The 25632-nt window shown below is 41.1% G+C and overlaps 1 protein-coding gene across 3 annotated transcripts in view; it reads right to left on the reverse strand.

Annotated features, from left to right (window-relative positions):
* The window catches only part of WDR19 (WD repeat domain 19), a 77343-nt gene that overhangs the window by 17586 nt on the left and 34125 nt on the right, over nucleotides 1-25632 (reverse strand). For all 3 annotated transcript variants that reach the window (XM_077477630.1, XM_077477629.1, XM_077477631.1), the window contains exons 15-30: nucleotides 25284-25433; nucleotides 24713-24860; nucleotides 23458-23662; nucleotides 19690-19849; nucleotides 17367-17477; nucleotides 16914-17023; nucleotides 12462-12519; nucleotides 10329-10475; nucleotides 9322-9404; nucleotides 8096-8179; nucleotides 6221-6367; nucleotides 5884-6008; nucleotides 2768-2880; nucleotides 2213-2281; nucleotides 478-555; nucleotides 261-357 (exon numbers count right to left, since the gene is read on the reverse strand). In XM_077477630.1, coding sequence (XP_077333756.1) covers nucleotides 261-357; nucleotides 478-555; nucleotides 2213-2281; nucleotides 2768-2880; nucleotides 5884-6008; nucleotides 6221-6367; nucleotides 8096-8179; nucleotides 9322-9404; nucleotides 10329-10475; nucleotides 12462-12519; nucleotides 16914-17023; nucleotides 17367-17477; nucleotides 19690-19849; nucleotides 23458-23662; nucleotides 24713-24860; nucleotides 25284-25433 — 1885 coding nt within the window. The remainder of the gene's footprint in view (nucleotides 1-260; nucleotides 358-477; nucleotides 556-2212; nucleotides 2282-2767; nucleotides 2881-5883; nucleotides 6009-6220; nucleotides 6368-8095; nucleotides 8180-9321; nucleotides 9405-10328; nucleotides 10476-12461; nucleotides 12520-16913; nucleotides 17024-17366; nucleotides 17478-19689; nucleotides 19850-23457; nucleotides 23663-24712; nucleotides 24861-25283; nucleotides 25434-25632) is intronic.

Below are 25632 nucleotides of genomic sequence, written 5' to 3' on the forward strand. Positions count from 1 at the left end.
GATTGAAAGACTGCCACATTTTAGAACATCCCAGGCAGTTAAAGATGAAGAAGTCCTGGACACAGAAATATGCCTTTGGAGAGAAAGGTTTCCTGAATATTTATTCCTAAAGGTACTGGTATAAAAATAGTAGCCATAGAAACCATATACTTTAGCAGTCAACTTTCTTTTCCAGGTTGGAACACCTACTGTAAGCACTTGATAGGTAGTTATGAATTTTAGTACTTTATATATAAAAAAAACAGACATTATATAGTTACCTGCAGACTGTTCCTCCCTTGCAATAATGATTGCAGTGCGGGCTGCCTCTCTGTACTGATTTAGCGCCATGTACAAGCGGAACAAATACTGCGCATCCTGAAATATTAATACATCATCTGCCATGTTATTCCACAAAATGGATTGCAAATTTGAGGTAACGCATCTAGTAATAAATGTTTGGCCACTGCTCATTAGTAACAGAATGGAAATTTATACCTTAGGCATACCATCACTCTCCCCCATCAGATAGTCTATCAGCTGATTGGTCAGAAGCTCATCTTTGGCCTCTCCAACCTGATTAGAGAAAAAATAAATTGTGATAAGGAAATCAGCTGAAGATACTATGGACAGTATGTACATTTAGCTACATACAGTATACAGTGCTGTGTTCTGGCTATAGGATGGGAATTTCTGGAATAAATTTGAGTTGGGCTGAGCAGAGAATTCACAGGCTTCTGTTGGACAGACTGACATACATACGGGCAGAATGTTGGCCGGTATTTTTTGTACTGGCAAATGTCTACCAACATTCTGCCCATGTGTATGGGGCTTTAAGCTGAACTTCAGCAAGATAAAAAAAAAAAAAAAATACCAATAAATGCTGTTAGGTATTTATTTAAAAATAATTATAGATTTGAAGCAGCGGGACTTGGGCCAATTGACCCTACTGCCTTCAGATGTGCTGACAAAGAACATGCTAAAAGGGATGACCTTGTCAGCCTAAAGCCTGGTACACACCAGTATTTTTATTTTTTTCATTCAGCCCTGACAGCTCAGGAGGAGCCACTGTACTAACTATGCAACGTTAGTACAGCAATCTCCCCTGCTGTGCTATTGTGTTTTGTCAGGGGGGCAGTCCCCCACCAGTCGGCAGACCTTTTTCGGTCATGCCCAATTGACAGAAGCCAGCCGACCTCTGTCGGACTGACTCAAGTACACATGGGCCAAATGTCAGATGGTTTCTATTGAACCGGCCAATGCCATCTGACATTCAGCCCGTGTGTACTAGGATTAATGCTGCTCCTTCAATGTTTATTTACAGGGTGATGGCAGGGAGGTTACTGGGCTGCATTGGTTAACTATAGGAAAAGGTAAAATATAATGGGCAGGTTGGCTGAGCTGTCTGGTAGGGCTCATTATATCTTGGAATATACGTAGAGAAATACAAATCATTTGTCAGTTAATACATAAATGCATTTCAACTGTGTATTTAACTGTTCGGCTTTAAAGTATATGTAAACCCTCTGTAAAACAACATATTTAGTTTAAAATATGAAATGAAAGGCAAAATTATTATTTTTTTTATAAGTGATCACATGCCCTACTCTGTTCTCAGCTGCATAAGGAGCTCAGAGAGCTGGGGGAGGAGAAACAGCAGTTCACTTATCTTCAGTGAAAGGCTATGCAGGGAGAGGGGCATGTCAGGACAAGTCTGATCATTGGAGAGCAGGCTCAGTTCCTAGCACAGCTAGAGAACTGACCACAGTGTGTTCTGCTGCTTAGGGTGGTCAGTTTTTAAAAGGAAAGCAGAGGGACTGGCAGGATCACCAAGGATTTTACATAAAGCAAGCAATACAAAGAGAACACAATACTTTTTTTTAAACCAGTACATGGTACAGCAGGTACATATCAGGAATATGAAATGTTGGGTTTACATATTCTTTAAGCTAAATTGTGCTATGAAAAGTCCATGTTTGATCTTGTAAAGCCCCGTACACACTATCAGTTTTTCTGCTGAGTTTTTCCTTCAGACTTACCAAAACCATGTAATACAAGAGCCTGCCTGATTGCACACACATTGAAACTCCTAAGGTTTGACCTCATATTACATGGTTTTGGTAAATCTGAAGGAAAAACTCAGCAGAAAAACTGATAGTGTGTACGGGGCTTTAATGTTTGATGCTCTGCATATGACTCACTTCTATTTTACCTATATTCTGGATTTGCTTACCGTCTTGATTGCCATTTCTATAGCTGTGTTCTCATCTGCAGATGAGCATTTCAGGAAATGTTTTAGTGCCTAAAATATAAAAGGAATAACCACAATTAGAAATGATTCACTTACTGGGTAGAGGTCATGCAGCATAATAGAAGTGTGAAGGTACCAAGGGGCATCAAACCAGCCCCAACTCCACAGGGAGGGCAATCTACTGCCTATTGCACAGTCCTCTGTGCCAATAAGTTTCAACTACTTTACCAAAAGAAAGATCCAGGCATTGGAAGAGCAGACATTTCAAGCCCCTCCCACAGACCACCCCCCCCCCCCCCCCCGAGAGCTGGAGGTGATCATTGCTACAAGCAAGCGTGAGACTGGTTGAAAACAAATGGGCTGGGTATCCGATATCACAACCAAAGGACAGACATACCTTGGTTCTGATTGCTGCAGTAAGGACGAACGCAGGCTGACAAACCCACTGAAACTTTTGTTTATATAAGTATTTATTTTATGTCTTTTTTTAATTAATTACCTGTTTTTTGATAAAACATTGTCATTTCATTGACTTACCCTGGCATGCTGACCACAAAGTAAGAAGAACTTCCCAGCCTGAAAGTGTTTCTTTTCCCCCTCAAAGTAGAGGGCAATACTCTGATAATCTTCATTACTGGTGTTCTCAGATCCTGCAACATACAAAGATTTCCCTGTGATTGACTGCGGGAGACATTAGTATTAGGGGTGGCCCATACACGAATACCTCTTTTATAAGACATAACTAGAAGGTGAAGATTTCTAGCCCATGAGATCTACTACTTATCTAATATCTTTAGTCAAGAAGAAAAAAATGCCAGTGGTATTTTATGTGGATATGACATTGAACAGGATGAATTAAGATTCAATGTGCAAACCCAATCTGGCCACTGAAAAAGATCGCTCATGCTTGTTTCATCAAATCTACGTATAAAAACACGACCTTGAGTCTGAGTCAGCACATACAATGCATGTCATTGACACAGAAAAATATGACCCAATCAACTGTTATGAATGCCGCCCATCTGAAAACAGAACGAAAATGTGAGTGATGGACGTTTACCCACCTAAACTTCCACTTTCCTCGGAGCTCCACCTGTCTGTTAAAGCCCCAGCCTGCTGACTCTATTGGCAAGCTGCATTGGCTGAGAGACACAGGCTCCCATCAATCCCTACCCTTTCCTATGCAGTTATATACATTACACTCATTCACTCTATCTCGCCCTCTGCTGGCCTTTTCTAAATCGGCAACACAATTCCATCCCCAGCCTATAATAATAGCACATTAAAGTTTAAACATGTATTGAACTGTTGCACTACCACATAAGGATAAGTAAGGGGCATCTAGTAAGCTGCTGAAAGAAAAACAAATCAAGAAAAAGTAATTTCCTAATTTTTCTTAACCCCTTCCCATCCGTGCTATAGCCGAATGACTGCTACAGCACGGAGCTACTTTGCTGGGAGGGTGTCAATAAACGCCCCCCCGTGCTTGGGCAGCCGTCGCGCCCCCTGCAGGGAGCGTGTGGCACACTCTATGATCAGCGAGTCTATGATACTCGCCTGAATGGAGTAAGGTGTTGATCCCGACCCCTTACCACGTGATCAGCTGTCAGCCAATGACAGCTGATCATGTAATGTAAATAGAGCCAGTAATCGGCTATTTTTTCTCGTCACGCTGATAGCAGGAGTAGAAAAAAAAGCCAAACACCAGTGTCTGTCAGAGGGATATCAGTCCCGATCAAGTAGAGCAGCCGCCGCCTCATCTGTGCCACCTGATAGTGCCACCTACCAGTGCACAACAGTGCCGCCTACCAGGGCCCACCAGTGTCACCAATCAGTGCCTCATCACCAGTGCTGCCTATCAGTGCCACCTACCAGTGCCCATCTATCAGTGACACCTATCAGTGCCCATCTATCAGTGACACCTATCAGTGACACCTATCAGTGCCTCCTATCAGTGCCTCCTATCAGGGCCCATCAGTGGTGCCTATCAGTGACACCTATCAATGCCAACTATCAGGGCCCAACAGTGCTGCTTTGTCTGTGCCCATCAGTGCAGCCTATCAGTGCAGCCTATCAGTGCAGCCTCATCAGCACATATCAATAAAGGAGATAAATTACCTGTTTGCAAAATTTTATAAGAAACTATGAAACTTTTTTTCAAAATTTTCCATCTTTTTTTGTTTGTTTAGCAAAAAAAAAAAAAACCCCAGTAGTGATTAAATATCACCAAAAGAATTTGTGTGAAAAAAATTATAAAAATTTAATTTGGGTACAGTGTAGCATGACCTCGCAATTGTCAAAGTGTGACAGCGCTGAAAGCTAAAAATTGGCCTGGGTAGGAGGGGGGTTTAAGTGCCCAGTAAGCAAGTGGTTAATATTTAATGTTGGTAATATATACAATGTAATTCTATTTTTTATATTTTAAAGTTGCACTTCTGTTTGCCAAAAAAGCTTTATTTTTGTTTGTTTACAAAAATTGGTTTGATTTATAAAGATGTTACATATCAGAACAGTCTGTGTCTGTAGTGCATGTTTAAACCTTAATACCATGCATAAAAACATGTTATTAGATTTTTACACCAGAAGTATATAATGAGGTTGGCAATCCTAGAGAAATGCTTAAATAATGCCTTAATTACAATTTAAGCCCATTCGATTTTAGTTAACTAAAACTAAAATGATTCAGGCGACTAAAATACGGCTAAAACTAAAATGGCATTTTAGTCAAAAGACTATGACTAAAACTAAATTGAAATGTGGCATAAAAAAAAAAAAAAATACTGGTGGGTGCTGCCCACAAAAAAAAAAAAAAAAAGTATCCTTGATTTACTATACTACTACTACTATACTCTCTCCAGAAGATAAGTTACTGCATAAGCAATGTATGTGCAGACAGACATGCAAACAACGTGTCCAGGTCTGTCTGGCATTACAGAGAGGCACTCTAACAATGCCAACACCTGAGGAAAATTTCAGTCTGTGCTGAAGCTAGCAGAGGGACTATGCAGACCAAATAGTGAGGAAGCTAAATACTTTGTATCTACCCTGTTTCCACTAAAATAAGACCTAGTGTGATTGTCGGTGATCGCTGCAATAAAAGCCCTACCCCCCAAATAAGCCCTAGTTAAAGTCCTTGTAGGTCTTCTTTTCAGGGTAGGGCTTATTTTTGAGGAAACAGAGTAGGGCTTATTTGGGTGGTAGGGCTTATATTGCAGCCAACACTGACAATCACGCTAGGTCTTATTTTAGGGGAAACAGGGTATGTGATGCTGAAAACCTCTGCAAAGATGATCTGCAACTTCTGTTGAGGAATGCAAGTGGGCAGATGACCAAATTGTACTGTTCCGAATGGACTGAACTCCTACAGGCACATGGAGGTAGGTTTCATTTTCAGTTTGGGCCGGAGTGTACCATTAGGGAGTGGTTCTCCTGTACTATTACTGAGATCAAGCAGTTTATCAGTAGTTCAAATAACAAACAACAGCAGCTTATAGCAATTAAGCATAATTAATCTGTCAGCAATACTGGCTTCAGTAAACAAACCAGATTAGTTGCTATGGGTTGCTGTACGATGTATATATTTATTGATTATTGATCATCTGTATTGAAGAATTATAGAAGTCTTTCAGTACATTGCATGTGTCAGTATTTACCTATAACATCGGCATAGATCTCCATCTGGTTGTGTTGCTGGGCAAGCTGGAACGCTTCATTATTACATTTGGACAGAACGAGGAATTGGATTGCTGACCCATAATCTCCAAGACGGAGAAAGAACCTACAAACAAAAAATGTCTCTTATATCATGACAATCAGAGAAACTGACTAATGAACATCAATCTACCACCAAAGGTTGTTCCTAATATTACTGAACGTTTCCACAGAGTTTCAGTTGGGAGTTTACAGCCATTTAGAAAGTATTCATTTCCAACCCCCCAAACTCCTTAGGAAATTCCCACAGAGACAGGAAAAATAAAATTAAAAAATCACCTGGCTACCATCTTGGCTCCCTCCAGTGATTGCGTCTCTTTCACAATGGCAACAGCTTTTTCAGGATTGTTTAGGTGGTCCAGGTAGATGCGAATTACATTATCCCAGTCCTTGGCATTCTCATAAGCTAAAGCGGCATCTTTGTACCTGGAGTTAAGGAAAGAACAGCTGAGAACACTAGACTTTTAACAGCAGAAAAAAAATATTAAGATCCATTACATTTCATTTTCTAAAAAACGCCATCTCCACCAAAAAAAACAATATTTAATCTTGCATTATTGCTGGCAAAAGTTATTTTTTCTTATATATCCCAATAGTTAAATATTCTCGGCACAATATTACTATCCCCCATTCAACTCTTAAAGTGTTTTTAAACTCTTACATATGCCCAGTGAAGTGACTGGCCTCAGGGGATACACAGAGCTGAAACAAACCCTCCTACATAAGTTGTACCCATTTATCAGCAGCCCTCTCTTCTTTACATCCAAAGTGCTGAATTATACAGCTTGTCTGAGATTTCAGAAAAAAGGCAGCAAGGAGCTGAAGTTACACTCTGCAGAGCTCAGTGAGGAGAGCTCTGAGATCTGACTGGAGGGAAGTGACACACCCCTCTTCACACAGCTCCCAAGGACAGAGCCCAGGCTGTTAATCAGCTCGAGCTCCCTCCCCTCTCACCATTTTTCTCTTGGTGTCAGGATAACTTGTCAAAAGTGATTCATACTGATAGTAGAGAAACCTTGCAGGAGACAGAAATGACACTTAATTGAGACAAGTACACACTATAGAGGGTAATACTTTGTTCATAGTTCATGTCTGAGGTTTACAGCCACTTTAACCTTTTTACGATTGTAGACTCCTACTGAAATTTCCAGTATTTCCTCATACTCCTATTACCAGATTACCAATTATTATGATCTTCACCAGTCATAGGACTTTAAAAAAATATCAGTTTTTCTTTTTAGATAGCTAGGGACAGAACATTTGAAAAAATAGTCCTAAGAATCTTACCATATCTATCCTATTATTACATAAGTTCTATGTTATATTTACATCTTGCCACTGTGAAAATCAGACTCTACCTGGTCCTTTCCCAGTGACATCACACCTCCATCATGCAAACTGGTCTTTCTCCAGTGAAATTCCACTTCCAGCACACACATTGGTCTTTTCCAAGTGAGATCCCACCTCCAGCACACTTAGACTGGCCATTCCCTTGTATCCCTCCCCCAGGATACACACATTGGTCTTACCCCAGTGAGGGCCCAACGCCTGCACACAAAGACAGTCCATTCCCTTGTACCCCACCCCCAGGACACAAACATACACAGGTGTTTTCCCAGTGAGATCCCACACCCGGCATACATTGGCTATTCTCTTGTATTCCTCCACCAGTACACCCAGTACACACACATTGGTCTTTCCCCAGTGAGAACCCAACCCAGCACACACAAACTGGCCATCCCCTTGTATCCCTTCCCCAGGACATACACATTGGTCTTTCACCAGTGAGAACCCACCCCCAGCACACACAGACTGGCCATTTCCTTGTATCTCTCCTCCAGGACACACACACATGCAAACAAACAGGTCTTTTCCCAGTGAGATCCCACCTCCAGCACACAAAGCACACACTGGGCTTTGCCCAAATTCCTCCTCCAGCACACACACTCACACTGTTCTAGCAAGAACTCTTTAGCCTACAGTCACACACTCCTTTCACACAAACGACATATTGAACACTGCCCACATCCTTCCCATAGACATTTCTCACTGAGCTCAGACATACATAGGGTGGAACTCAGCAGCAGTCTCTGCCCCGCCCCCCCCCACCTTTACATTTTAATTTAATCGCTTAAAGTTCTTGGAACAACTCACTTGCCATCAGCTTCCTTGGCTTTTGCGTACTGTAAATGGATCTTGGGTGAAGTGACATTAGGAAGAAGCTCTCCAACTTTTGCCCTGAAACAAGCAAAAAAGCTCACAATTATGCCATTCTATAAAAATGTCATACACCTAGATACGTTGAATTTGTATATGTTCAATTAGAACTACAAGCAGTGAAATTATATAACGAGTGCCTTCTAGTACTAAATATAACCAGTCACCACTGTTTTATCTGCAAAGAGAGTTCAGATAATAATCAAACTGAATATTCAGAATTTTCATAGAAAAAAATATGCAGGCCTACCACATCCATTAGACCACGTTAACTAAAAGCAAGTATCCTAGTAGCTGAGTTTTACTAGTTTTAGACATACTCAGTTATGGCTGGCCATAGACAGCTTTGTAAAAGTAAACAGATGTTCCTGACTTTAAACACTGAGGGTTATTTACTAAATCCGAAGGGTGCAAATTCTGCATAGAAACCAATCAGCTTCCACGTTTTACTGCCAAAGCGTAACTGAGCAAGCTGAAGTTAGAAGCTGTTTGGACACCTTGCACAGCTGCACCAGATTTAGTAACTCATCCCCACTGTTTGGAATTGTTTATTCCTGTGTTGCAAGAGGGTAAATATTGAATACCTCTGAAAAATGCAAGTGCTTGTGCAGGGAGAGTCTTCAACTTGTAAGCGTGTGCTGATACAGCTGAGGATGAGCACACAGGGGTCAATTCACTATACTTTACCGCATGCGATAAGGGTATCATATTACTAATTTGCATAAACGATTGCATGCGGTAAATAAAGTCCTTTTTTCATCCATAAAATTTTTTAATATATAAAACGATTATCCGGAAAATTTAAAATGTGGCGGTACCTTCAGATCTGGTATGATATTTAAGAGGAACTCCATGCCAAAATTTTTAAATCGAACAAATACCGCATTTAGTATTTAATGCAAAATTCTTAATGGATTGAACACTTGCACAATTGTTACTGCATGTGGTTAGTGAATTAACCCCATAGTCCCACCCATCATTAGAGAGATTACTGCCTTTCCATTGGAAGTTTGTAATTTGCTGAGGAATGGTCAAATATAAAGGCTCAAGTTCAAATGTGTGAACATGTATCTATCTGGTATCATTGTTTTTCATAATTGTTCTATTATGAAATTTGGTTGTCAATTTAGATATATTATTACTTGTTGGAGTAGACTTCTTACCAGTTTTTACAGCGGATGTATACAGAGGCTGCTTTGTCATAGTATTGGCCCTTCTCGTACAGCTGGGCTGCTTCTGAAAATTGCTGTATTGGAAATGAAAGGGAAAACCATAAGCAACAGCTCAGATAAGATAATCAGTCCGCCCCAAACCAATATTTTAGTTTTATGAGATGCTGGAAAATTAGATCATTTAAGGAGTTCTTGTATCTCTTCAACAGTGAGTTCTGTGCTTCTGTATTCCAGTTCTGCAAACCAGCCAGTGCAGTTATGAAAGAATCCCAACTTTTTCTGTTATACTTTTTATTAATTTTACATTGTGGAGAATACAAAAATGAGTGAGAACGCTTAAGCTAGCCATACACTATTTGTTCTGTGTACAGCCAGCTTAAGAGCTCTCACACCTTTAGTTCCTGATGAACTGGCAAAAATTTGCTCTATGGAGAACCTTGCTTGCCATTAATGTGAAAACTGAAGGCGCTGGGCGGAAAATTGTTTATAGAACAATGGATGCATCCAGCCAGCTGCAGCACTGTTCATGTACTCCTTTTAGCATTGATAAGGAAATCAATAGATTTATCAATTTGAGCTTACAAGGTTGAATGCGTGAAATTTTACAATGTATGACCAGAGTTACGATCAACCCTACTTTATCAGGATGAGACTGACTCAAAGACTGCCCATACATTATACAATTTTCTTGTACAACTTTCCTTTAGATTTACCAAAACCATATAATATGAGGTCAAATCTAAACACTTTCAATGTGTATGCGATCAGGCAGGCACTTGAATATCAATCTAAAGAAAATTTAATGAGAAAATTGTATAGTGTATGGCCAGCTAAAGCTGGGTGGGAACAGAACCAGGAACTATGGCGAGGTGTTCTTGCCTTTTGATTAATCAAAATGATAAGAAACCAGAGGCTGATTCAGCCCATTAGACTTCTTCTATAAATGAAATACTACTATTGAGTGGCCTAACCATGCAGCAGTAAAACAGATAACATACCTTCATACTTTCCAGAATGGCTCCACAATCTTTCTTCAGCAACCTGCTGGGGTGTTTGAGAGCCTGGTTGACTCCACGTCGGATGTCTCCCATTCGGATTGACATACGAGCCACTCCAGCAAGGCATGTTTCATCATGTTCTTGAAACTGTAAAATGTATTTTTATTACTTTTTGATCACTTTTAGCTTGTTAAAATACATTTCTTAAAGGGACAGGGTAATGTATTTTGGTGAGTGCAAATGTTATCATTATCATTGGGAGAGCAGGCACAGTGGTGGCAGTCGTGGTGGTGAGTTGCTCGAGCAGTGGTGATGAAAGGTGGGCTGGGTGGTTGGAGGCTCCTCCACACGTAGTCATCAGCTATAACTCCAGATGCAGGCCTCCTGACTAGCAGCAGAGGTTGGGTTTTGGGGGGCTAATTATCAGAGTGAGCTGCAAGGCCGGAGATTTGAGTGAATTTGTAAGCCCCAGCAGAAGTTGGGGAGTAGGGAGGTGGAGTGAACTGATAGAGCCGTAAATGAGAATGGCATGTTTTGATGCAAGACAGAATAACCTGCTGCAAGAACCATTCTGGATTTGCCTCCCACTGGGTATGGCTGTTGGGAATGGTGGTGGTTTATATTTAAACATCGATGCTACCATGCAGTGATAACACAATGTTATTATCTTTCTGCTGCTACCATGCATGGGCCAGGCACTGGCACCATTTTGCCTTACCCCAAAGACTCTAGACTACCCCAGATTCGACCTGACATTTAGTAAACGTGCTTGTTCATTTCCTAATGTAAGTCATTGTTTATATGATGAAGTACTCCAGATTTACAGGCTTAAAAGTCACAGTTGGACATCCCCTAGGATACATGCCTTCTGCTGCTTATAAATAAATACAGAGTCTCTTTATGGTATCTTTTATATTGACTGGTTGATTTACCAGTCCAATTCTGAGTTCCATTATTAATATATCAGACCTAAACAATGGCATAGACTCTCTTCTTTATAGCTATTTCTTCTGTCGAGTCTCTACATTTTTCCCACATATTGGTGGTCAAGCAGACGCAGCAGAACGCCATTATTATTATACACGATTTATATAGCGCCAACAGTTTACGCAGTGCTTTATAATGTAGAAGGGGGACAACACAATTGCAGTACAGTTCAATACAGAAGGGACAGGAGGGCCCTGCTCGTAGAGCTTACATTCTAAAGGGAGGGGGGGAGGTGGTGCAAAAGGTAATAGATGCCGGGAATGATTTGATGGGGGGTGGATCAGGGACAGTTGTTAGGTGGGTGTGGGATAGGCTTCCCTGAATAAGTGAGTTTTCTATGATCTCCTAAAGGTGGACAGGTTAGGAGCTGATTGGATTTACTGAGGCAGGGAATTCCAGGGGATGGGAGAGGCTCTGGAGAAGTCCTGAAGGCGAGCATGAGAGGAGGTAACAAGGGAGCTAGAGAGCAGGAGGTCCTAGGAGGAGCGGAGGGGACAATTAGAGAGATATCTGCAGATGAGGTTGGTGATGTAGCTGGGGGCGATGTTGTGAATGGCCTTGTATGTTGTGGTTAGCATTTTGAATTTTATACGGTGGGAAAGGGGAAGCCAGTGAAGGGATTGGCAGAGAGGGGCAGCAGTCACGAATCGATTAGTAAGGTATATTAGTGTATTAACACCATCCCCTCTGTTTTCTACCAGATGGATTAACAGCAGAAACAATTCACTCATCCTCATGTTATCTTTCACAGAGAAGCTCTAAACCAGATTTGCACAAAAGCCTCTTCTATATCTAGAACAGGAATTACTGACTGACGATGGAGAGACTGAACATCCAAATTCCATTTGCTTGATAAAATATACATAAAAAGTTGTATTTTTGGGAGGTTTCGCACTGTTTGGAAACAACATTTATAACGTTAATTTCTTTGTATAGTTTTTGCTTTAAAACTACCCTTGCTTTTCTAGGAAAACTTAGGCTACATTCAAATGACCTAATAGCAGCAGCCAATAGATTCTTGCCAGAAAACTATCCACATGCCATCGCCCATGTGAATGTAGCTTGAGGCTTCTCTTTCATCTCCATCCTATCTGTCTTCCAGTTAGGGCTCATAATACCTAATTATTCACCCAAAATTAAACGTACCTTGCTGTCTCCAGTCATTCCTTTCTCATAATGTGCCAGTGCATTGACATAGTCACCTCTGCAACATAAATATTCAGTTATCACACATTACAATATAGAAATGACAAAACATTAACACAATGATCTGCCATAATTATAACAGGAAAGGGGCATAGAAAAGTTAAATATACAGAATCAAATATTTATTTTTTATGAATGTTTATTATGCTAGTCAGCACAGTAATTACTGTGACTATTGATTAATTACACTTCATAATAGATGGGAATTATTACTAATCACAGATTTTGTGGAAGAAACTGAACTGCTCTCAGGTTATAGAATACCTGCCACTCTTAAAGCGGAGGTCCACCCCTCATCGGAACCCTCCCCCCCTCCGGCGCCACAATTGGCACCTTTCAGGGGGGAGGGGGGTGCAGATACCTGTACAGTACAGGTATCTGCACCCACTTCCGGGATAGCTCTCTGCGGAAAGGGGCATAGATTACGCCCCTTTCCGCAAGTGCCTGCCCCTTTCCGCAAGTGCCCCGCTGCCTGCTGGGAAACACACAGATCCCAGAGGCAGCGGGGACCGTCCTTATTGCACAGCGCGACTCGCGCATGCGCAGTAGGGAACCGGGAAATTAAGCCGAAAGGCTCCATTTCCTGATTCCCATACCCAAGATGGCGGCGGCAGCACTCGAGAGACGATCTAGAGATCGGCTTCGGGTGCCGACATCGCGGGCCCGCTGGACAGGTAAGTGTCACTATTTTAAAAGTCAGCAGCTGCAGTATTTGTAGCTGCTGGCTTTAAAAAAAAAAAAAAAAAAATGCGGAGTCCCGGTGGACTCCCGCTTTAAGCACCTACCATAAAGTGTATCTATACCCAAAACTTGTTTTGTGTTTTTGGTAGGGTGTGGAAGGGTTAGAACCTCTGTCAGATTTTGCTGCTGCCTGGGCATGTTTTGGCTATAGGTGCATTTTAAGGGAACATTTTCTGTACATTTAAGCCCTTGTACACACGGTCGGACATTCTGACAACCAAATCTATGGATTTAGTCCGACGGATTTTGTCCGAAACTGTTGCATACACACGGTCGGACAAAGTTGTCGGAAAATCCGATTGTACATAACGTGATGACGTTATTTCGTTACGACGGGACTACGTTCAGGCTAGTAGCCAATAGCTCTGGTCTAGGAATTTGATCTGAGCATGCGTGGCACTTTGTCCGTCAGAGTAGGCTACACATGATCGGAGTATGTCCGATCGGAGCATGTTGTCGGAAAATTTTACGGACAAGTTGGAAAACTTGGTCCGTCGGATACTCCGATGGAAACAGTCCGATAGAGACCACACACAGTCAGATTATCCGACAAAATGATCCGATAGGACACATTCCGTCGGAATCTCCAACCGTGTGTACAAGGGCTAAGACATAAAATGTGCAAAAGATCCTCAAACAACAGCAAGGTAAGGAAGGCAGTGGATCTTAAGGTGAGCTAAATATGAATGTGCAGAGCATGTTTCTATGCAGATATGTACTAAGAAAAGTGAGTTAACAAAAACACAAAAAAGTATTGCAGCCCACCAGTCCTTAAAGGTGGGGGCTGCATTACTTTCTTTTTAAGGATTTTTTTTTTGCTTTATTTTCACCTGTCAATTCTGCCTAAAACGGTTTCTGGCCTAGGGTAAAAATGCTCACTCCCAGTACTTTATTTATGTGTTGTCTCCTAAAGGAAGCTCTTCTGATTTGGACTTCAAATGCCTCCTCATTCTTCATAACCATTACATAGGGAAGGAATTACTAGTTAAAGGATAAGTTCAACTTTTGACAAAAAAATATAAATCCAGGGGCCAGTGCATTCATAACATGTTACATGTTATAAACTGAATATGGATGTAACATGTTATGAAAGGTGAATTTATTCTTTAAAACTTTATAAATTCACCTTTTGACATAAAACAATAAATGCACGTGTTTTTGCAAGTAAAAAAATTTGCATTTATTTATTATTTTTGTTTTGGGAGACTGTTGAGCATTGCACCAGCGATCAGCAGATCTCAGATGCCCTGCAGATCTGTCAGTGTATGGGTGTCCTCGTGCCTAGTACGAGGAAACTGATACATTCTGACAGTCAGATTCAGTGAACTACCACAGCGCTCACAGCACTTCACTGAAAACTACAAGCTGATAGCCGCAAAGGCTGCCACACTTTGTAGTTTTCCATTCACAGAGGAAATGATTGACACGGCTGGGTATGAGAAACAGTGGGGATCGGATTTGTACAGTAGTCGGTGCATTCATAATATGTTACACCGTAAATATGGGTGTAAGATGTTATGAAAGGTGAACTTATCCTTTAAATTTATATTTACATTAAACTTCACAGATGATAGCTAGAAAGGCTGGTTGCATTGTTTGAGATTTCAGTTAAGTGCACAGAAAGTTACAGACACCATATTTCTAGCAGGATCAACAAGATGTTTTTCTGTACTTTCAGAAAATGTACATATACTTAAAAAAAATAAAAACAACAAATGCAGCAACCGCTACTAAGGACTTGTAAGTTGCAATATTTTAAGTTTTTTTCATTATAGATACTTTAACCACTTCAATACCGGGCACTTAAACACCTTCCTGCCCAGACCAATTTTGAGCTTTCAGCGCTGTTGCACTTTGAATGACAATTGCGCGGTCATGCTACACTGTACCCAAATGAAATTTTTATCATTTTTTTCCCACAAATAGAGCTTTCTTTTGGTGGTATTTGATCACCTCTGCGGTTTTTATTTTTTGCTAAACAAATAAAAAAATACCGAAAATTTTGAAAAAAAAACGTTTTTTTTTGTTTCAGTTTCAAAACTTTGCAAATAAGTAAGTTTTCTCCTTCACTGATGGGCACTGATGGGGTTACACTGATGGGCAATGATAAGGCGGCACTGATGGGCACCGATGAGGTGGCACCAATGAAGTGGCACTGATGAGGTGGCATTGATGGACACCGATATGTGGCACTGATGAGTGGCACTGATGGGCGACACGGATGGGCACTGATAGGTGGCACAAATTGGCACGGATGGGCATGGATAGGTGGCACAGGTGGGCATGGGTTAGGCGGCACAGGTGGGCATGGGTAGGCGGCACAGGTGGGCATGGGTAGGCACTGATAGGCAGCACAGATGGGAACTGATAGGCGGCATTGTATTATAATATATTGTACTAATGGATGCCAATCAGTGCCAATCAATAATGCATGCCAATCAGTGATGCCTATTGTGGGCACTGATTGGCATCCATTATGGGCACTGAATGGCATCCATTGTGGCACTGACTGGAATCCCTGGTGGTCTAGGGTGGCATACCTTGTCCTTGGCATCCCTGGTGGTCTGGTGGCGTCCCTGGTGGTCCAGTGTGGGCATCCTCGGGGGGGCTGTGCTGATAATCGATCAGCACAGACCCCCCCTGTCAGAGGAGCAGCCGATCGGCTCTCCTCTACTCGCGTCTGACAGACGCGAGTGAGGAAAAGCCGATCACCGGCTTTTCCTATTTACACTGTGATCAGCCGTGATTGGACACGGCTGATCATGTGGTAAAGAGTCTCCGTCAGAGACTCTTTACCGAGATCATAGTTGCCGGGTGTCAGACTGACACCCCGCAACAACGATCGCCGCGATGCGCGCCCCCGGGGGCGCGCAGCGGCTCGTAATCCTGATCACGTCATATGACGTCCGGTCAGGATTATGAAACCACTTTGCCGCCGTCTATTTGCTATAGGGCGGGCGGCAAGTGGTTAAAGTGGACCTTCAGTAATTTATTCAACTTTCCATCTATTAAATCTTCTGCCCTTGTTGTTTTAACTTAGGATAGTACTTTTTTTCTGCCAGTAAATCCCTTGTACAGCCCACTTCCTGTTTCTTGTCTGGTAAAAAGCCTAAGCTTATAACATCATGCACAGCTCTCTTGCTCACGCTCCTGAGAGTTTGCCAGGAAGGGAGGGGGGAGGAGTCATAAGAGAGCCAATGAGAGCTACAGGACTGGAGAGCTGGGAGGTGTGCCCCTGTGCATCTGAGTAAATCCAGGAAGTGAACAGGCAGCAGCTTCAGCTGGGAGATTTCTGCAGCATATTTGGCAAGAATCCCAGTATATAGAAAATAATATGCAAAGTGGTTGGAGGGAAGCTTCAGAATGGCAAAGATGTTTTTACTACAAATTATGTGAGCAGACTGCAGTTCCTTTTTAAGACCATAAACTACTAAAAGGGCTTCTTCAGACCAGTTAATTGTTGTGCACTTTGTGATCTGTAATAGTGCAATGACATACGTACTGTAATTTTGATATGGTTGTAAATTCCATTCTGATATATTCTATATATACAAATCAGTCCATATTACTCTGACATAACCCATATTTTAGCAAAGATATTTTTGATTATAAAGTTTACTATAAATGAAATAATTCAAGAGGAGAACTCACGTGAATTCCAGCTGTATGGCGTATTCCTTTGATATAAATGGTATCTGGTTGGGAGCCAGGCGTTTTGCAAGTTGTAGGGCACTATCCCAATGCTGCAAGTCTCGTCTTACCTAAAGTCGACACACATTAGTGTTATATATGAAGAGATGTATGCAAAACAGAAAAGGTCTCAATGCCAAAATCCTGGTCAGCTTTACACACCTGGGCAAGGGACCAGACTCCGCACCACACAACACACAAAAAAAGCAATGGACCAGAAGAAATCTGGGGGGCTGGACTTAAAAGCAAATTTGTACATTACCTGGAGGGTCAGAGGTTTCCCTTCAGAACAGCCTGGCATTGAGCCCTGAATGAAGGCTTTTTGTGCCCCTTTAGGTGCCCCCACTTTATACCTGGGGTAGGTTTGGTTTTAGAGACAGAGACTCTTCAACACATATTCAGAATTGAACTTACTTCAAGCGCACATATAGGACTGCTGGAAGCTAGGTACAGGTCCTGTGCCAAGTTGAAGTCATTAGTGAACATGGCAAGATGGCCAGCCACGAGATTGTGATCCTCTATCCCCTGCAATAAAAATGCAACACATTTATAAAACAAGAATGCAGTTTCCTTACACTTCAATGACTGCTGTACTTGGATGCGTGGATACATGTGAGCAGAGTCTGCTCCTTTTAGCCTTTCATTGCTTTGTATAGCGGCTGCAGCTGTCTACATACACCCGTGATCCTAGCCTCAAGAATCTGCTAATATTGTGCTGCTGGAATCTGTTTTATATACCTAACCACCCATGTGAAGGAGACCGAAGAGTCCTGAGGTTTGTGTAGAACTGTTCATTTTAATATTATTACAGTATACAGCACACAATAAGCTCAATTCACAAAGCCTACAGAGCAGGATAAGGAAAGCCATTTTCAAAAAAGTGACTTAATTTCAGCACGACAACATCTCAAAATGAGTCACATGGCTGTAAAACAGGGAGACCTGTGGTAATGCTTTGTGAAATCAGCCCAACGTCAGGAAAGACATGCATGTTTTTAAAGAGAACCTGACATAATCTAAGATTTCTTTTAGCAACAGTCTTGCAGCGCAGACACTAAGGCTGCTTTCACACTGGGGCGGGCGGGCGTTTACGGTAAAGCGCTGCTTGTTTTAGCGGCGCTTTGCGCTACTTTAGTGGCGCTATTTGCCCGCTAGCGGGTCGCTTTTGATCCCTGCTAGTGGCTGAATAAAGGGTTAAATGCGCCGTGTAGTGCCTCTGCCGAAGCGCTTTGCAGGCGCTTCGGCAGCGGTGCCCATTCATTTCAATGAGCAGAAGCGGTGAAGGAGTGGTGTATACACCGCTCCTTTACCGCCCCAAAGATGCTGCTTGCAAGACTTTTTTTCACGTCCTGCCAGCGCATCGCCCCAGTGTGAAAGCATTCAGGCTCTAACACTAGGACTGCAGGGGAGGTGTTTTTCAGGCGCCATTTTTAGCCCAAAAGTGCCTGAAAAACGCCTCCGTGTGAAAGAGGTCTAAGGCTACGTTTCCACTATAGCGACCCCAAAGTTGCATGATCTAGAGTGCGATCGGGTGTACACGGCATCACTTTATGTATTTAATTAGCTTTATAAGTGAGGCAGATGTAGAGAAATTGAAGCTTGTCATAAGAATAATCTGGTGCCTTCCATTTTAGCCATCCTTCTAAAAATGCTAGTTTGGCTTTTATGATGACCTACTGGGTTTAACATTTATATTTAACCATGTATATTAGAAAATGTAAAATAAAGTCAGACATCCTCACATGCACATTTGTCATGGATCAATGAAGCAATGTGATGGACAAGCGGGTAGAACTTTAACACACGACCAGACTTTCCGGCAGACTAGGTCCGACTGTCTTCCCGACTGACTTTTGGCGGAGTTCCGACGGACTTCCCGAATGAACGGACTAAGTCAGTTCGAAAGTCCATTAGTTTTGAACGTGATGACGTAAGGCAGGACTAAAGAAAGAAGTTCAATAGCCAGTAGCCAACAGCTTGCCTTGCATCATATTTGGTCCACCGGACCAGCACACAGACGAACAGTTTTCTCGATTTTAGTCCGTCGGAATTGAGCCCTTCGGATAGATTTGAAACATGTTCTAATTCTAGGTCCATCTGATTTTTTTCCCGAAAAAGGATCGGACTAGCCCACACACGATCGGATTGTCCAACAGACTAATCCCTTCAGACCTAGTCTGCCGGAAAGTCCAGTCGTGCAAAAATAAAAATAGATTTTTTTTGTTTGAGTTTGGGTGTTTATTGTGATTTCATTATTAATAAATTATTTTTTAAGGTTAGAGGTTTGTATTTATTAATGTATTATTACATATTATTAATTTATTTATGATGATTTTTAGTTATTTGTGTACTTATTTTACATTTATTTATTCATATATTATTCCCATTTTATTAATTACATTTTTTCATTTAAGCAGAAAATCACACAAAAACGTGCGACCAAAACACGCAAATGTGCACAAAAACACGCGAATGGCGCATTTCCATCCATTTCTATGAGAATAAAAAAAAACGCTCAAATCTGCCCGATTCAAGCTACAAAAAAAGCTCCAGAGCTTTTTTGAGCTTCAGGTGTTCAGGCAACATGGAGTGGAGATGTGAACCATCTCCATAGAGAATCATTCAAGCTCCAAAACGCTCAGGTGTGAATGCAGCCTTAGGAGAAACCATCAAGGGCAGCCTTTGTATTTCTCTCCTGACAAATTTCCTTTTCTGTAGTGACATTTTAATAATATACCTTTATCTGTTCTAGTGACATCACCATGCCCACGTTTCCAATCTTCCTATACACGCGTATTGCAAATTCCAACTCCATGTGGTGCAGACAGGCCCGGGCAAGCTCATTCCAGCTCTCCTCTGCATTCACTGAACTGCAGACATCCCAGGAATCTGAAAACCTAACCCAGCAGCAGGCAGAAAGAACAGGACAATAGAGAATATATGAATTATATTTACATATAATACATACCAATCAGCCATAACATTATGACTATAAGTGGGTTGGCTATATTAGGCAGCAAGTGAACATGTTGTGCCTGAAGTTGGCATGTAAAGTAAAAAAAAATGGGCAAGCGTAAGCATTTGAGTGACTTTGACAAGGGCCAAATTGTAATGGCAAGATGATTGGGTCAGAGCAAATCCAAAACTGCAGCTCTAGAGGGATGTTCCCTGTCTGTAGTGGTAAGGATCTACCAAAAGTGGTCCAAGGAAGGAAATCCACTGAACTGCCGACAGGGTCATGAGTGACCAAGGGTCATTGATGAACATTGGGAGCAAAGGCTGGCTGTGTAGTCCAATCCAATAGAAGAGCTACTGTAGCTCAAATTGCTAAAACAGTATTTGCTGGTTCCAATGCAAAGGTATCAGAACACACAGTGCATCACAGTTTGCTGTGCATGGGGCTGTGTAGCCACAGACCAATTAGGGTGTCCATACTGTGGGCACCTAAGCATCAGAACAAGACTACAGAGCAAAGGAAGAAGGTGGCTGAGCTGATGTTTTTTCTTTTACATTATGTGGATGGCCAAGGTGCCTGTGCGTTGCTTCCCAGAGGAAGAGACGGCACAAGGATGCACTATGGGAAGAAGGCAATCCGACAGAGGCAGGGTGATTCTTTGTCTAGTAGAGGCCATGTCTCAATGGGGCAGGGCTGTTTTGGTGGCAAAATGGGATCTACTCAATATTAGGTGGGTGGTCATAATGTTATGGCTGATCTATGTATGTCCTTGATGTTCAGTTTATACAACAGAACAATACATTTTGCATACTTCTGCACATTTTATTTAAAATGGAACTCTGGACACTTTAATCATTTTACACAGGATGAGTTGGAATATTTGTTGGATTTCCATTCTTGTCTGGGTTCCTGCTGGGGAAACCTCCCCTCACTTGTGAAATCAGAGGTTCTATCCCTTCCCTTCGGTAGAATAAAAACATGTTCCATTGCTGTAGACTTGCATTCCTACAGTTGTGCTCATAAGTTTACATACCCTGGCAGAATTTATGAATTCTTGCCCATTTTTCAGAGAATATGAACGATAACACAAAAACTTTTCTTTGAGTCATGGTTAGTGTTTGGCTGAAGCCATTTATTATCAGTAATCATAATGGCAACAGAAACTACCAAACCCAAATTTCAGGACCTGCAAATAGTTGATCGTTCACAGGCCCGACACTTTGTACTTAACGGTCAATGGATGACTAAACAGCAAATCCTGAACGACCCAGTCCTACCAGGATTGTCTTTTTGGCAAAAAATACAACTGGCTCACTTCCTTGTATCCCTTCCCCCTCCAGGGTCTTGTCGGAGACGTCTCATCACCTTCGAACTGCCTGGTCTAGATCAGTCTCCACTTCCCCATGCGGTCTCTCTAACTTGCCAATTGCTGATAACACAGCCAGCAGATCACAAGCTTCCATATATCGCCAGCTGGGAAAGAGAGCTGGGGCTTGAGTTGAATGAGAAACAGGTAGATACTCTGTTTTCTTACAAGATCTCGATCTGTGCCAAACACCAAGAGGCAGGATTCAAGGTGTTGACCCAGTGCTACCATACCCCGGTAAAGATCCACAGAATGTTTCCCCAATGCTCAGACTTATGCTGGAGATGTGGGGAGGACATTGGCTCTCTTCTCCACACCTTCTGGTCCTGTCGGCTCTTGCAGTCTTATTGGACAGAAGTACACTGTATTGTCCAAAAATTCTACCAAAAGATCCAGCCTTTTTCCTCTTGCATCGCCACAATATACCAAGTAAAGCATATAGGAAATCCATTTTGCCCTTCCTGATCACAGCAGCAAAGGGATGCATCCTGCTGTTCTGGAAGCAGATGCAGCCTCCATCGATTGCCATCTGGCTGAAAAGGGTTGCCGACATTATTGCGATGGAAAATATGGTAGCCACAGAGAAGGGGCTCCATGAGAAATTTTCTAAAAAATGGTTTTATTGGCATGAGTTTGTTTACTCCGAGGAGTATGCGGAACTAGTCTTATTAATCCTCGATGAGAGGGGGGCTTACTCACTGAACCCTCTGGCCTGGATGAGGTTTTGGGCTGACAGAACTTTACCCTTGTCTCCCCCCCTCTTTTTTTTTCTCCTCTCCAATCCCTCGCTCTCTCCCCTCTTCCCCCTTCCTCCTCTTACCTTTTTTTCTCTTCATGAGACCCTATAGGTCTATTCGAACTCTCTGATATTCTTGTTACATGGTGTCTACCGTGAAAAATTGTCATATGGTATACAGAGACTCCTCAGATCCTGACGTTTGCAGCCTGAATTTTAGTCTACTGTCAAGACTACAGGTGTAAAAAGTTGTATGATGTGGACCTTTTTAGTTTTTAGACTTTGGAATCTATTACCTGAGTGTGGTCTCTGTATTTACCGTGTGATCTTTTGAAAAAAGAAAGTATTGGAAAAAAAAAAGAAAGCACTCCATAGCTAAGTTGCTCAGAACCTGGAAAGTGCTCAAGCAGTGTACATACTCGAAGGGTCACTTCCAGACTCCCTCCACAATGTTCAAGCAACAGGACCTGGTCACAGTATGATCAAAAGTCAAGACTATGGACAACAGTGCCAGGTAACTGCAACAAAGCAAAGATACCTCCTGCAACGATTTTGACTTAAATTTTAATAGAAGAGAAGAAAAAGTTGCTAGAAAACAGGTTTTCTTAAATCAGCTGAACTGAAAAAAAAAACATCCACCTTTCTAGAACACTCGCAAAAACTGTTGCATTCTGTCAGGAGAAGAGCAAACAGTTATTTTTTTGTTTGTCAGTATCCAATCTTCCTGTAGGCAGCAGTATAGCCCAAAAGTTGAAGACTTCTTGTGCACCTCAATGGATGAAAAAGAAATCATCTTCATCACTTGTTTCCAATCCAGTAATATTGCAAGAAAGTTGAGCTCACTGTTAACATCCGAAATGATGGGTTTTATACCAGCTAGTTGCTGTTATGTCTAACTCATTTTTTTACCACAGGCTGTGATGTTCCTATATTTTTCTCATTCTCTACCTTGTGACTGTCTTATAGTGTTGTTTTCTGCAATAATGATAACTGGACATATAGTGACTGAGAGGTGTAAATGGTGTAAAGATGGGCTTTGAGTGGAACACACACATCTTTCCATATTTTACTAAGTGGTCATAAACAGGCTTCTAATTGTGAGCATTGTATGTGATTATCAGTCTGCTTCCAACCACCTTACCAAATAATGGGCCCCTCCAAAGGTCGCAGTCCCTTGTTTTAAAAAGGACAATTTCCAAACCTGATGAAGATTTCTCTGCAACCAGGCTACTACTAAGCAGAAGTAAGTACATGTGAACCTTTGCTCATTGACTCAAGGACTCATTTTGGCCATCCTCAACAGTCTCTTAAGTGTGTTTTATATTTGCCAAAATAGCCCATTTAACCAGGGTTCTTTGTATCTATTTGATCTTCTCAGAACAAAATTTCCAGTAGTTATATCTGACAAAGATTATGATGGATAAAGGTTAAAAAGTCGTGGTCTTACCTTCTCAACATTAAAGTCTGTGTTAGCATCTTTGTCAACTCTTTGGTGTCTGCATCCTTTATACTGCTCAGGAAATTGTGTGTGCTTAAATAGATATTGTTTAGCATCCCGCTCTGAGTCTGACAGGTCAGCTCTCCATTGTGTAAGAGAATGGGTTTATGAGCATAAGGCAGCTTGGTCCCTCCTGCCAGAATAACCTTGGAACCTGAAAAATATGACACATGCTAAAGACAAATGGGCAAAACTAAATGCTAACTTGTGTACATGCATTGATAGGTAACATAAGTCATGGAGAAAATAAACCTCTTTAGAAAGAAATATAAGATTATATATATATATATATATATATATATATATATATATATATATATATATATATATATATATTATTTTTTTTTTTTTCTTCTGAATATCTTAACTACCTGCCTGGCGTGTAAAACAGTTACTGACACAAGTATACAGATCAGGAATTCCGTTTTCGCTTTCTGCACACTTGTACTGGTGGCAGTGATGGCGAACCTTGGCACCCTAGATGCTTTGAAACTACATTTCCCATGATACTCAACTACACTGCAGAGTGCATGAGCATCATGAGAAATGCAGTTCCAAAACATCTGGAGTGCCAAGGTTTACCATCACTGCGCTAGGGGATCAGAAAAGAGTCAGGTTTCAGTGCTTTCTTTCACTAGCCTGGAACATGTATAAGATCAGGAGTTCTAACCTCACTCTGACTTTCCTGGCTGTATAATATTACAAGGTCAGTGGCTCTATAGGCAGAAAGGTCACTGAATTAAAGTCAGGCAACTAGCATTTTTGTAAAAGTGGTCAACAATGGCAGCCCCCATTCTTCTCTCAACATATTTTATTATACATTGCTAAGGTATGTGTACATTTTTGATTCTCTTAGTGTTTTTAAAAACTTCTTTCATCACTAAGCTAATCCTTTTTAAAATCATTTTACAAATCAGCTTTAGCATGCTTATTTCAAATGTGTGAACAAAATTCATTTTGCAGATATGTCTTCATTATTGAGATATTTTGCCTGATAGAAGAATATTAGAACAAAAGTGAAGCGTTTTTACCAGGGACCAATTATGGTTCTAGTTTTATTTTTTGCTCTAAAATCAAAGATTAAGAGTGTCTGCTTGATACTTTGAACACCTTCCCTTTTTAGCTGATTTTGTTTCCTCCAGTTGTAATTGATTGGTACCAGTATGTAATACCTTTATGGAAAACAGAATAACTAAGGGGGTACCTTGTATGGTGTCCTTGTGAAAAACGTATGTAAACACCTTGTCATCATCAAAGGCACAGAAGACCCCTTTATCCATTGCCCAATTTTCCCAAAGTATGCCTTTGATAGTTGGGGAAAAGTTTGGAATCTCATACAGATTATCATTTTGCTGAAAAAAATGAAAATAAAACATACAGAAAATTACATTTTATATTTGGAAATCAGATCTTTACACCAGAAATGTTCTTTTTTTAACATTTAAATAAGAGTATTGATAGGCCAATGTCCTAAAACACAAACCATTAGCTTACCATTGTCTTTGAATCCAAGTAAAACCTGGCATATAAATGGTATGTCTGGTAACTATCCAGGTTGCCATATTACATTGAATTTTACAGAAAATATCAACTTTGCAGATTGAAAGGGAAATATTTTTAATAACAATAAATTACAATATGGCTTGTGTTGCAATTGTATATGCTATATTATTACTTTTTTTTAATTGTGATATTTTTTCCCATGAAAATGGAGTTACCCTTCAAGTACTATTCTGTACTCTCACTGAAATAAACCATGCTACATGTTAACTTACTGGGCAATACACAAATCCTTCAGTCTTCTCATCGATTAAAACTAATCTTGTTCCAGATGCATCAGGAAAGATCTTTCGTATGCTGACTGGGTGTCGGTATTCATTAACATATTGCCAGTCTTCAATGTAAAAGTATTTCACAAGGCCAGTCTATAAAAGAAAAGCAAAGAAACCAGGTTTGACGCTTGTGAAAACTTGGAGAACTGCACTGTCATTCACTTTACTATATTTTAAAAAAGACATTAGATTTGTGCATCTAATGCAATACCAAAGTAATTATAAATCCTACCTTAGCACAATTTAATATATTTGGAGTGGGTGTAATCTCATATGTCAGGAATTTTTTTTA

This window comes from Lithobates pipiens, unplaced genomic scaffold (genome assembly GCF_037356315.1).
Source record: "Lithobates pipiens isolate NorthernLeopardFrog02 unplaced genomic scaffold, aLitPip1_a1.2 Scaffold_13, whole genome shotgun sequence".
Lineage (NCBI taxonomy): Eukaryota > Metazoa > Chordata > Amphibia > Anura > Ranidae > Lithobates > Lithobates pipiens.